At 36.1% G+C, this 12,672-nt stretch overlaps 1 protein-coding gene across 2 annotated transcripts in view; it reads left to right on the forward strand.

Annotated features, from left to right (window-relative positions):
- Nucleotides 1-60: 60 nt before the first annotated feature.
- LOC111320647 (coiled-coil domain-containing protein 186) overlaps nucleotides 61-12,672 on the forward strand; it is a 16,924-nt gene continuing 4,312 nt past the window's right edge. Inside the window, exons 1-17 of one of the 2 annotated variants that reach the window (XM_022923303.2) lie at nucleotides 61-1,027; nucleotides 2,356-2,602; nucleotides 3,860-3,994; nucleotides 4,135-4,212; nucleotides 4,296-4,415; nucleotides 5,741-5,845; nucleotides 6,790-6,888; nucleotides 7,522-7,608; nucleotides 8,244-8,386; nucleotides 9,261-9,441; nucleotides 10,043-10,117; nucleotides 10,252-10,336; nucleotides 10,964-11,043; nucleotides 11,278-11,309; nucleotides 11,733-11,895; nucleotides 12,066-12,104; nucleotides 12,202-12,407. In XM_022923303.2, the coding sequence (XP_022779038.1) occupies nucleotides 564-1,027; nucleotides 2,356-2,602; nucleotides 3,860-3,994; nucleotides 4,135-4,212; nucleotides 4,296-4,415; nucleotides 5,741-5,845; nucleotides 6,790-6,888; nucleotides 7,522-7,608; nucleotides 8,244-8,386; nucleotides 9,261-9,441; nucleotides 10,043-10,117; nucleotides 10,252-10,336; nucleotides 10,964-11,043; nucleotides 11,278-11,309; nucleotides 11,733-11,895; nucleotides 12,066-12,104; nucleotides 12,202-12,407 (2,339 nt within the window). In that variant the 5' untranslated portion in view covers nucleotides 61-563. The remainder of the gene's footprint in view (nucleotides 1,028-2,355; nucleotides 2,603-3,859; nucleotides 3,995-4,134; nucleotides 4,213-4,295; nucleotides 4,416-5,740; nucleotides 5,846-6,789; nucleotides 6,889-7,521; nucleotides 7,609-8,243; nucleotides 8,387-9,260; nucleotides 9,442-10,042; nucleotides 10,118-10,251; nucleotides 10,337-10,963; nucleotides 11,044-11,277; nucleotides 11,310-11,732; nucleotides 11,896-12,065; nucleotides 12,105-12,201; nucleotides 12,408-12,672) is intronic. The other variant, XM_088747009.1, reaches the window with a different exon arrangement.

A 12,672-nucleotide genomic window follows, 5' to 3' on the forward strand; every position in this document is an offset into this window, starting at 1 on the left:
GAAGATTCGAGTCACGCGCGAAACGTGTTTTTCTGCGTGCTCTGACCATTGTCACGTGGTAATGATGACGTAGGCATATCGTCGCCATTTTGGAAGCTGGAGGAACCAAAATATCGGAGGATTTTCTTTCTTTGAACTTGATCTCAGGGTAGAACCGACTAGTTGGATTGTAAATCAAGTAAATAGTTATTTCAAGACTTTCCTGTGACATATTTAATCAATGTGAAGGGTTTATTACCCTCCTACCACTTTATATAGTTCTTCCGGCTCAAGTCCTGTTTACTAATCCATGTACAAGTATATTCTGTTCACTGAGTTTTAAACGGTTCGAATAGCAAGTGACGTTTGAACAAGGGCACGCATTGAACCAGGACGCCTTGGTTATAAGGTTGATTTGGGCACCTAAATCAAAGACTCTACAGCTGAGGAGAGAATGGTATGCCGCTGCGAAGAATATAAAATGGGGGTTTTGGACAGTGATGGAACTTTCATTTATACGAAATGATATTCTGCAGCTGTTATCTGTCTCAACTCTTGTCTGAAGAATTGAGAGCTTTACTCCGATGTCTTCCACACTAGAGGAAATCGATGGAAATTCTAACATTACGATCGATCTCGACGAAAAGGAGTCGGAAACAAAATGCAGCGAGGAGGAAGTGTTAGTTAATGGCGATGGATGTATGGACCATACAAATTTGAACGGCGATACGAGCGATAATCGAGATGAAAGCCATATTGTTAAAGCTCACAACTCGTTGTTTCCTTTAAATGGAATTACACCCGGTGGAGATCAAGAGTTAACGTTAATTTTAGCAGAACATGAGCACATGAAAAGCGAACTTTCTCAGTTGCAGAAGGATTACAGATTACCGTTGGAACGTGAGGAAAGTTTGTCTGAAAAACTTAAAGATAATCATGGGAAAGAAGACTCAAGTGTCGAAGACTTGAGCAGGGTAAACGAAGACTTGAGGAAAAATTTAGACACAGTGCTTGAGGAGTTAAAATCCTCAAAGGACGAACTTAAAAGGTAGGAGCATGTTATAAAATTTGCACACTGAAAATGTGACGTTAGAAATACGATTTGCTACGCTTCCCTAATGTGGTTGTGCTTATAATGTTGTTGTTTTCTTGCCTTACGGCGATATTGTTTCATCCCTTTTATTTACTAGACAACAACTAGCTATGCAAAACATTCAATCTACAGTATATTCCCTGCTTTTGACTTCCTCTTAATCAAAATATCCTTTTCTTCATGTGATCTCTTGCTGATTGGGTTTGCAAGGACTAAAGATGTCTCGAAATTGTTTTCTTAACACAAAAATCATAATATCGGTTAACACATAAGCCCTGCTTCAAAGATCCTTGGTCCCACATTGAGAGTTGATCACAAATGTTTGAGCTAGGACACGATTTTGCTTACAGATGATCATGAATCAAATTACAAAGTGTAAAACAATGTTTTGTTTATATTTGTCATGCACCTGCTGTACACATTCCATTGAGTTACTTTATCATGTAATGACAAAGACCTGCTATTTCTCGCTTCGCCAGTCTCAAGACCAAAACACAATATCAGTGCATGCTCTCTTTCATTAGTTTCTTTTATCCAATACAATTATTGAAGCTGCCAACACAGAGGCCTTCAAGCTTGCCTTGAGGGCCCAGGCCAGGCCCCATTGAGCAATTGAACATTTTTTTTTTCTAATTCTTATATCACTAGCACACACTCACTGCACTGATTTTTAGCGCGCATAGCACAAGCACAGCACATATCTGCTGAAGATGGGCTGTACTGCCCTTTGCAGATTAGACATTTAGATTTAGATCCACTCAACCCACAATACCATTTCAGAGCAAAACAGTTATTAATGAAGCTGAAATCATTTATTATGAAGCTTATTCAACAATTTTGAATTTATGTTGGTATTTTTTTTTAAATGCTATCAACATATCTTAGTTTTTCATGCAAAAAAAAAAAACACTGAGCTTGCTCTTGTCATGATTTTTTTTGTGGGCATGAATAAGGCCATTATACAAATATAATTTTTGAGATGTGTTTTGTCTTTACATAATTGTCTAGAAAAGTAACACTGTCTCATAAATTATAATAACTAGATCTTGACTGTTGCTGAATCTGGTAGTTCATAATGTTATAAGTATGTCTCTTAAAATTAAGTTTTGCACCTTAAGAAATATGATTTCCCACATTCTGAGATTAAGGCATTATGTTTTGATTTCAGGTTTTTTGACAATAAAATTGTACTTTTTTGCTTTCAAATATGGAAAAACAAAGTAAAAACAGTGGACTAAAACAACTGTAGCTCATTTTAGTATTTGCTTTGTTTAACCATTTAGAGTTAAGGACAAAAATGATCAACTGGTAAAAGAGAAGAGTAATCTAACTGCAGAAATATCAAGGTTACAAGTGAGTGAAAATGAAGAAAGTGAAACACTCAGAAAGGCTAATCAGGAATTTGAACAGAAACTTCAGGAAAGGACAGAAGAGCTTGATACTACAAAAGAGAAACTCCAAGCTCATGATCAGGCTGCAAAGAGAGCTATTGCAGCTTTGCAAAAGGAAATGGCTCTCAGAGTTGACCAGGTTAGTGTCAAATCTCTGCATTCAATATGTATGGTATATCAGATACTCTAAATGTTGCAGTTAAAGAAAGATGTTATTCATTTTATTACTAACATGAAAAAAAGAAATTATCCATGTAATTATTGCATGTAAATAGTAAGAATAAAAAAAGATGGTAGACTTTGAGGTCGATCGCAGAATAATATTGTAGACGTAAAGGTCTTATTCCTTGTAGACGACTCAGATATCTCTTTTTTCTTACTGTGCTAGTGGCAAAACAAATAACATCTGTCTTTATTCCATGGCAAAGCTTAATAAAGTTTCAGTCACTGTATTTACTTGAATATGTGCTGTAGCACCTAAACAATATTTTTCACAACTCAACTGCAGGGCTTATTTGAAGGCAGAGTCTAACTGAGAGCAGGGCTCTCTCTAAAGAAATATTCTCTTTAAATTAAACAGTATATTTCTATGATTACCACCAGTCGTCTCCCCAAGCACTTTTCAATTGGATAATCAGTAGTGTCTCCACTCAACTTTGATCTCACTGACCCCTTTTTGATCTGAGTTTATGAGCTCCAGCATGAGGTTACACACGAATCTGAATATGTGCATTTGAAAGGATTTGCATCTAGTTCCTTCAAGATATCCCATTGTGTATGAAGTTTAGCAGCTTGTGGAAGAATTCTTTGAATAAGATCCACAACCATGCTGCAATGCTTGTGCAAGGGCAGGGCTTTTGAACTTTTCTGTCCCAATTGTGGCACTTCTTTCAAGGGAGGCCCTCATTCAGGGGCAGGGCTTATTCAACTAATACAGTATCTGCAAACTTTCATTTGAAGTGAAACGAGAATAAAGCAAGTGAAAGGAAATGAATAATGAGATCTTGGGACTGGGAAACCACCCCTGAAAGTTATGGAACCTTTTGACCAGATTTCAGTGAATTTTGTGTCTGTTAGTGAACTTTGAATTTCAAACTTTTATAGAAGTATAAAGGCTGATGGTTTCGAAAGAAACTGTTTGGGGCTGCGTCGGTGAGAGTAACGAAATAATTTGGATATATCAACAAAGTTGAAAAGGTAAATTGGCCACCGTAACGATTACAAAAGCTGACATTTCGATTGTTGGCCCTTCGTCGGAGCGAAAGACGAAGGGCTAACACATGAAACATCAGCTTTTGTAATCGTTACAGTGGCCAATTTACCATTTCAACTTTGTTGATATACCTAAATTATTTTATAGAAGTATGTCTTACTTATATGTTATACCATGTTTAAGGTGACAAAGATGTATGAGGATGTACTCAAGGAGAAAGAAAATATGGGAATTAAATCAATTCAGGGAGAGGAGGAAAAGAAGAAAATGGCTAGAGAGAATGAACTATTAGCAAGAAAAGTTTCTGAAAATACAAAGGTTTGTGTGATGTTACTTTCCAAAATTGCATACATGTATGTGTAGATTCTTTTGTTGCCATGTACTTACTGACCTTGTAAAACTCACATACCTTTACCTGGACTGCTCATCAAATGGTTCTATCCCAATTCTTTACAAAGGAAATAGAGAAGTTCCGCCAGAAACTGAAAACAATGCAGACTGATCATGCTAAGTTACAGACGGCCTATGATGACAAGGTAAGCAGTTGATGCTCCACGTCTGTTTGATTGTCGTGATGATACATCTAAGTCTTCCATATACAACTCATATTTCTTTACAGGGAAAGGAACTAAATGCTATTTTGAGAGAGTCAGACAAGCTTACAGAGGAAGTAAATTCACAAGCTGTGAAAGTCAAGTGGGCACAGAACAAACTTAAAACAGAATTAGAGATGCATAAGGTAAAAGCCAGTCTTGGTCCTTTTTATTGTGCATAGATGCAAGAGCTCATTGCAGTTTCTTCAATATCAAGAGACTCCATGTGGGTTTATTGTTTCTCAAATGCAAGTTACCCCCCAGAACTTTGTCAAGTTTCAGGGCTTTCAATAAATTTGAAAGTTAATGATAAAAAAAGGGCAGACATGTTATTGCATGTATTTTCATCAGTTTATACTCACGACTGGGAACTATTCAGTCAAGATGAATAGACAAAGCTTTAAAAGTTAAAACTTTTGAGCAGTTCTCAAAGTGGAATCTGTTTGCACATTTAAACCTGCTGCAGGTAAATTAAGTATTTGATACCACTCAAAACTGAGAAATAGATGCTTTACATGATTATGTATATAAGAACGATCCTTCGCAGTAAAGCACTATTTGAGCAATAGTACAGGCCTGAAATTTTTTTCAGGTCTGATTTTCATTATTGCTCAAATAGTGCTTTACTGCGAAGGATCGTTCTTATATACGTCTCATAACCACAGTTCACACATATGTTTCATATGTTTGTTGTTGTTTGATTTATCATCCACGGGTTTATATCGAATTAATTTGATGGCCTGCTCCCAGTTGGCTTGTTAGCTCAATTGGTGGAGCGCTGCACTAGTATCGCAGAGGTCAGTGGTTCGAATCCCGTACAGGCCTGAAATTTTTTTTCAGGTCTGATTTTCACTATTGCTCAAATAGTGCTTTACTGCGAAGGATCGTTCTTATATACGTCTCATAACCGCAGTTCACACATATGTTTCATATGTTTGTTGTTGTTTGATTTATCATCCACGGGTTTATATCGAATTAATTTGATGGCCTGCTCCCAGTTGGCTTGTTAGCTCAATTGGTAGAGCGCTGCACTAGTATCGCAGAGGTCAGTGGTTCGAATCCCGTACAGGCCTGAAATTTTTTTCAGGTCTGATTTTCACTATTGCTCAAATAGTGCTTTACTGCGAAGGATCGTTCTTATATACGTCTCATAACCGCAGTTCACACATATGTTTCATATGTTTGTTGTTGTTACATGATTATATTGATGAGCTAAATTCTATAAATGAGCAAATTTTCATAAGCATGTATGATACAACAAGGTGATAGTAGAGTATGGCAGACTAGCTGGCTGTTTTTGCTATTTATGAACCCTTTTTTGGCAGCTCTGAAGTTCCACTGAAAACTAATTCACAAGCACCCACTAACAATCCTACAGCTGTAGAGCAACATCACAATTATTCCAATCTAAACTTTCACCAGAATATTTCAATCTTAAGTCCAACCTATTAATGTTTTTGTTATTTATTAGGAAACAAAAGCCAAACTTGCACAAGTAGCACAGAAACTCAAAGAATCCAGAGAAGAAGGTCTTCAGATTAGGGCTGACTGTCAGGCTATGATAAAACAGTATCAGGTGAGATTTCACTAATAACTTGTGTGCTCTAAATGTGAAAAAAAAATTTCTGTTAGCAGTAATAATTTAGAGGCATTTTTTTCAAGGCCATTGAAATACAGAACCACCTTAGAAATGTTCTGAGAATGACCAATTCCTAGGATTAACAATTGGTTCATACATCAGCATGCATTCATCGAGATATGAAGCACACGGGAAGTTTGGAGAGCACGAAAGATGTGTAAGAGTTGCTTGAGGCGTAGCTGAGAGCAACTCTAGCTTCTTGAGTGCTCTCTCAACTTCCCAAGTGCTTCATATCTCGATGAACGCACAGCTGACGTATGAACCAATTGTTTTATAACATTTTCAACACTAGTTTATGTATAAAGGGCAGAAATTCCCTCTCCTACACTTCAATGCGTTGTTTATTTTGTTTCGGAAAAATATATCACCATGCTTCAATGATCTTGTCTCAGATTGGTCAAAAACTGACAGGTGAATTCATGCGTGGAAATTAAGTTAGAGTTCCTAAACTAGATGAAACTGTTGATTGTTTTGTTTTCCCTTTCTCTGGGTTGTTTCTCAGGAGTTAAAAAATCCATTCCCAAAGAAAAAGTAGGCAGATCTTTATCAGCTTGTTCACTTGTTGCCATGTCTAGTTTGACTTTTTTGCAGAAGTTTTTCCTGTTTTTTAATGAAAAATGCTGAAGTCACTCACGAGAAAAAAATTTGTTTGCGAGGCATTTGTTTGCTGACGTCACCAGCATGCACAATGGAAAATTGAAGCATGCTCTCGCTATTGAATTTGATTGCACGAATTTACAAGCTTTGTTATAATACTTAATGATGGTCTCTGTAATTCGTAATTGCATAGGTTGTTGTCCACGTTCCTACTGGGCATATGTTTAAATATTGACCCTTTAAACTTGTATGTGACAGCAACATATGTTTTTGTTTGTCTCAAGGAATCAGAAGAAATGAAATCAAATTCCTTGGATAGTAAACTCAAAGCAAAAGAAGTTGAACTTAAAAGGCATGAGCAAGAAATTGCAGACCAGGATGAGGTATTGTTAGTAATTCTTGTCATTAATTTAGTAGAGACTTAACTGGATTTGTCTCCAAGCAGCAGAAAATTTGTAATTGGCTGGTTGAATTTTTATAAGGTTGCTGAATTTACATGCAAGCTACCCCTACACTGTATTTGTGAAAATGTGTCATTTGAGGGGTTGAAAATTTTCAGTTTTGGGGCAGACCCTGGAGAGTTGCTATTTGTTAAGTTTAGTCCATGTGATTTGACTCATGACCTACAGTCTTTAAAACCTAAATCATGGGTTTGAAAACATGTCTCAAAAATGTATTTTATTTTGATGGTGAAAAGAGTATGAACTGAGATGAAAACTAATTACATCAGTTCTATTAGGTGAAAAAATGAAGCCTGATATTGTGAAAGCTACTTTTTTTAAAGTTGAATAGCTGTAAAAATAGGCATACAGTTACAATGCAAACTGAAACATTGTTACTATTTTGAAATGATTATTAATTCACTATGTAGTACAAACAAATCAAAATTTTACAATGGGATATGCACTGTTTTTTTGTACCCATAATAAGTGATACCTCAGCATCCAACAACATTCTTTGTTAAGGTATAAGCATCTAAACAGCACTTTTTACCCTCCCATATTCTGACACTAAAGGTTCACAAAATGAAAGTTCAGGAATTAGAGACATGGAAAGAGCAGTGCAAGAAAAGTAAAGAAGAAGTAAAGGTTTTCAAAGAAAAGGTACAGTAGTTGAACGCATGAATGTTACTGTTGTGTATACCAGTAGTGGAATTAAATGATAGGTTCTTGTTTAAGTTTTTATTCTTTGTCTAAAGAGAAGTTTAAGGTAGCCATGTAAGGATGCCTTGTATTGCCAACCATTAAACCTTTGTCTATGTTGGATAACAGTAGCAAAGGGATAAGATAGCAAAAGTGGCCAAGATTTTGGCTGCAATTGTGAAATGTTCCATTAAAAGTATGCAAATATAGCAAGGATAAGAAATTTATCAATGAAAAAGAAAGGTGCATCACACAGGAGAAGAAAAGAAAGTGGGGAGCCAATCAGTGTTTCAAATGTATCTATAAAGTTAGATTGGAGCACAATTGTGTCTGTGATTCACTGTTTAAGCCCTAAGGGACTTGATGGCAAACAGCATTCACTTTGCAAAGTGCCCTCAGTGATCAAGAGCATTACCTCTAGATGAAGCATGAATATTTCATTAACAAGCTCATGCATGCCTCATTCTAAGAGCAGTGAATATTCTTCCCAAAATTGCAAATTTCCTAGATGTAAAATTCAGTTTAGATTTATAACCAGTGTTATCAAAAGACAGTGCTATAGAGAATATAAATGTATTGGAAATGTTTTTCTGCAGATAAGTGAGTTAGAGGAAAAAATCATACAGTATGCACTAAAGGTGGCAGAACATGAAAAGAGTGCCCTAATGAACATAAAGGAGCAGCAGAATCTTAAGAAAGAGCTTGAAGAGTGTCAACTGTACAAGGCAAAGTATGAAAGGTTAGTGATATCATGTATATTGTAAGTAATTTAAGCTAATAGTAATAACTACAAATTTCAACCCAAACTTCCATAATACTGTATATTGCTCCTGACCTATTAACCCTTTAACTCCAGCCATGCATGACTGAGAGAGAGAATTTCTCCTTACAATATTAATACAATATCAAGCAGACAAGTGAGGAGAATAAAGAAAAATATCAATTTATCATATCAACTGTGGTTTAGCCTAGTCTGTACACTAATTGACAACAATAGTCATCATTACAGTGGTCAAAATGTTGTAGACTCATGAGGTGCAGCCGAGTGAATCCACAATAAATTATAACAAATATCAATGTCAAATGAAACGTTTCCTTCAGTGTGTGACTTGTTGCATGACAGGTTGATGCAAGCAGCAGATTGCAACATTACTGTAAATTGTGTAAAATAGGGAATTACCAGTTGATCCACCAGCAAATTCCCTGAAGTGACATGATCATAAGATTTGATAGGCAAACTGTAAGGAGAATAACTAATGAGATGTTGGGAGTGAAAGGTTGAATTAACATTACCAGATAGTTGTGGTGGCTCGATCCCTCTTATCCTTGGTTCCAAATGATATTTTCTGTTATCTCAAATTTTTATGTTATAAAAACTTTACATTCCTTGCAGTGACATTGCATCAAAGTTTCCAAAAATGTAAAGTGAACCAAGTAATGAATTGAACCACAATTCAGTCAATCAAATTGATTCCAAAGGGATGAAATGTGATGGTTCAAATGCCGAGACTGCTACAACTTCCTCAAGATTTATCTACATCTAAAGATGAGTGACAACGAGTACCATTTCTTGTTGAGCACTAATTTTTTTTGCATGTTTCTTCTCTAAACAGTGAGGTAGAGATGGTGAAGCATTTAACGTCTGTGGAGAGTGAACAGAAGAAGATAATTGCTGACCTAGAAGCTGACATTTTAGCTTGTCATGCCAAAGAAGCAGAACTACTAGCATTCTCTCAGAAAATGACGGCCAAAAATGCTCAGCTTCAATCGGAGGCCAGTGGCACCTTATCTAAGGTATTCATTAGACACTTGTGACTTTTGCAAAATTAGTCCTCCAAGAGAAATGCTGCAAAATTACAATTTCTTTTTAAACTACTACTCTTACAAAGTTCCATTGTTCAACCATAATACTGGTGACAACTTATCAAAATGCGCCTTCATGACAAAAAACTAAAGTTTTGGTCAAAATTTCAGAATTTTTTACTTTTACATATAAATGTCATGTACATTTTTATCTAGAGTAAAGTATTTAGTTGTCCTTGAATATAAAAGTGTAGAAAAGCCTAAGAAGAGTTGACAGTGATTTCAATTATTCAATGACAGAAGTAACCCTCAGAAATCTTAGGATCACTCTGTTTTAAATTCTTTGAGTGGTTCTCCTTTCAGAGTTATTTCATGTATTTGATACAGGTATAATAAGTTATTTGATGCATTGTTTTTTTTTTTAATAGGAGATGTTTTAGGGTTTGATGTATATCTTGTTGTAAACGGATATTTAGGTTTTTTAATGTAAAGCAATCTCAAGCCAAAATTTTGGACATTTTTTTAAGTCTGATGTTTGCCTTTTGTTTGTTGCTAACTGAGAGTGAGAACGTTTTTTTAACTCTACGTTTAGCTTGATGGAATTCTTCTTGACAAATCAAAATTAGAAGAACAGTCTGAGCAAGTGGAAAAAGGAAGAAAGGCACTGGTAGGTCTGGAAATTTATGTTCCTAGGTATTTTCATGCTTTGAACATTTTTCTTATCAATTTACCTGTAGATAGAACTACCGGTATCTTTTTTCAGTCAGGAATTGTATCCCCACTTTTCTTTTGTCTATTTAGGAAGAAGAGTTGAAGGAGAAGACCTTGCAATATGAAAGAGAAATTGAATCGCTGAAAAGTCATTTGGAAGAGAAATCAAAAGCTAGTAAGAACAATAACTACGAGGAGACGTTAAATTTGTGTGAAACAAATAACAGTTTTACTAATAACAAAATAGGTATAATAAGGATAGCAAAGGTATTATTTTGTAAAGTTAAATTCAAATTGTAACAGGAGCATTTGAAACTCGAGATGACGTGAGTAATGTGGAAACATGTTTTACAAACTTGTTTGGTGTTTGTTCTATATGAAGTATTTTTTACTCTGCTTATTTTCGACATTTAATTATTTCTTTTTCTATTAGATTTTTATCCAATCCTCACAGTTGTATCTGTGCACTCTATGCATGCTTCAAATAACTGGTTAGCAGCTAATCTCATGCAATTTAAAAAAAGAAATCACTTTTATTTTGTTACAGTTTATACTGCTTTTACTCTTACAAGCATCTTAATTTCCTAAGAGCTGAAATTTATTTACAAACAGTAAGTCTAATTCCTTGCTGATAAGTACAATGGCGCTTTGAAAACGCAAGGAATGAGAGGCGGTTTCTTTCATCTCTCTCCTTGTCTCCACACAGCTCTGCTAGCCTTCTGTCACCAGGAAAAAAAAATGGCCACGAAAAATCTTGATCCATGTGGCAAAATTTCTGGACACTTGTTTTGTCTCATTTCAGTGTCGGAACTTGTTGCCTCTCTGGAGGAATCAAAAGATGAACTTCAGGTGGTGAAGAGAAAAAACACAGCTCTTATTAAGGTTAGTGTACGATACGAAGCTTGCAGCATTGTAATTGTTCATAGTTCAAAGCGATGAACAAGGCAAGGTGGTTTGTTCAACACCTGATCAAAAAATGTTTCAAATTTATATCTGCTTGATAGGACGTTAGTAGTTAAGTTAGAGGAGGTTTGTAGAACCTGCTGTTAATGGAATAAATCATAAAACAAGGTATCTGTTATGTATAGTGTATGAGCTCGCCTCGTTATCTTACAGGATCTGACAAGACAGTTGCAACAATCAAGAAAGTAAGTATGGGGCACATTTCAACGATGACAAACTCAATTTAGGCAAGGCTTTTTTGTGGTAGGAGATAAAAGAGAATCCATTTATTTTACTCAGACTTACTTTTCCGCCAGCGATGGGCTTCTCACTGCTCAGAACAAAACCTTAGGGAATCGAGTGAATCCCAATGTAAAGAGTCAGCGGAGAGTGTAGGCTCATTGTCCGAGTGAGAGAAGCCTTGAAAAGGAGTTTAGTTATTGACAGTGGTTCATGTTTCAAACAACTGTGTGGAATTCATCATCGGAAGCAGGGTCCAGTGAAAATACGCTTTTTCTTAAATTATTTTCAATAAAAGTGTTATTGCTGCTAAGTACCTCAAAATGATAAAAAAAAAATCTGTCTTTCAAAAATTTTAATTTTTGCTTTACTCAACATTTTTTTTTTAGACAAGTGGAGAAGCTAGAATCAAACAATCTGGAATCTAAGGAAAATCTAAGTGAGGAATCTAAATCCTCATCCACCAATTCTCTGGATAAAATTGGCGGCGCCTGTACAACTCCTACGTCACTTTCGTCTCCTACCTCAGGCGCCTCTACTACCGATGGAGGGGTGAGTTTTGCCATGGTTACGTCTCACTGTCTGTTGGATTTTAAGTGCCGAAGTTTACTTGGATTTGTTACCATAAAGCGAAAAGTAGCTTTGCCTCCTCAGGATTATCATTACAGTGTAGTTATCCAATCCCCATATGAACTGACGTTTGGATTGTTTTACCGTTTTAGTGGGTTGTAATCAATGGATGCCAGTCATCAGCCGACCGGGTAAGGCTCGTATTTTGTTTCTGCATTTGTTTTTAACTGTTTTCTTCCAGCTTCGTATTTGTTTCATGCTAACAAGTTAGTGTGGATTTATTCCTAGGCCTCACTGGATGTGTCCAGTGGTGACAATGTACAGATTTTAGGGCAGAAGGAGCTCCGTACAAACTCAGAGCTTGAGCCCAATAAAGCAGTACTTGTGGAACGTATCTGTAGACTGCAGAAGATCCACGCTAAAAAGAACGAGAAGCTGGAGTTCATGGAAGGACATGTGGCAGCCCTTGTTGAAGAGATTCAAAAGAAAAGCAGGTGAGTGACTACAACATTCCTGAGATGTAACTCTTTTAGAACCCAACCCATTTGAGACAACTTCTTGCGCGCAGAGCCTCATAGCTAAGAAAATATGAGGCAGGTCTAACTTATCTGCCGCAGCTGAAGGCTGAGGGAGCTAGCACAGACATGAGGTTAGATAATTCATGATATACGAAAACCGAATTCGATTTTTGTTTTATTCTACATTTTTAAACTGAAACAATCTTCAAAATAAGTCACTTGCCAAAGTTTGAGAACACTA

The sequence above is a fragment of the Stylophora pistillata genome, chromosome 1, assembly GCF_964205215.1.
Source record: "Stylophora pistillata chromosome 1, jaStyPist1.2, whole genome shotgun sequence".
In the NCBI taxonomy this organism is placed as follows: Eukaryota; Metazoa; Cnidaria; class Anthozoa; order Scleractinia; family Pocilloporidae; genus Stylophora; species Stylophora pistillata.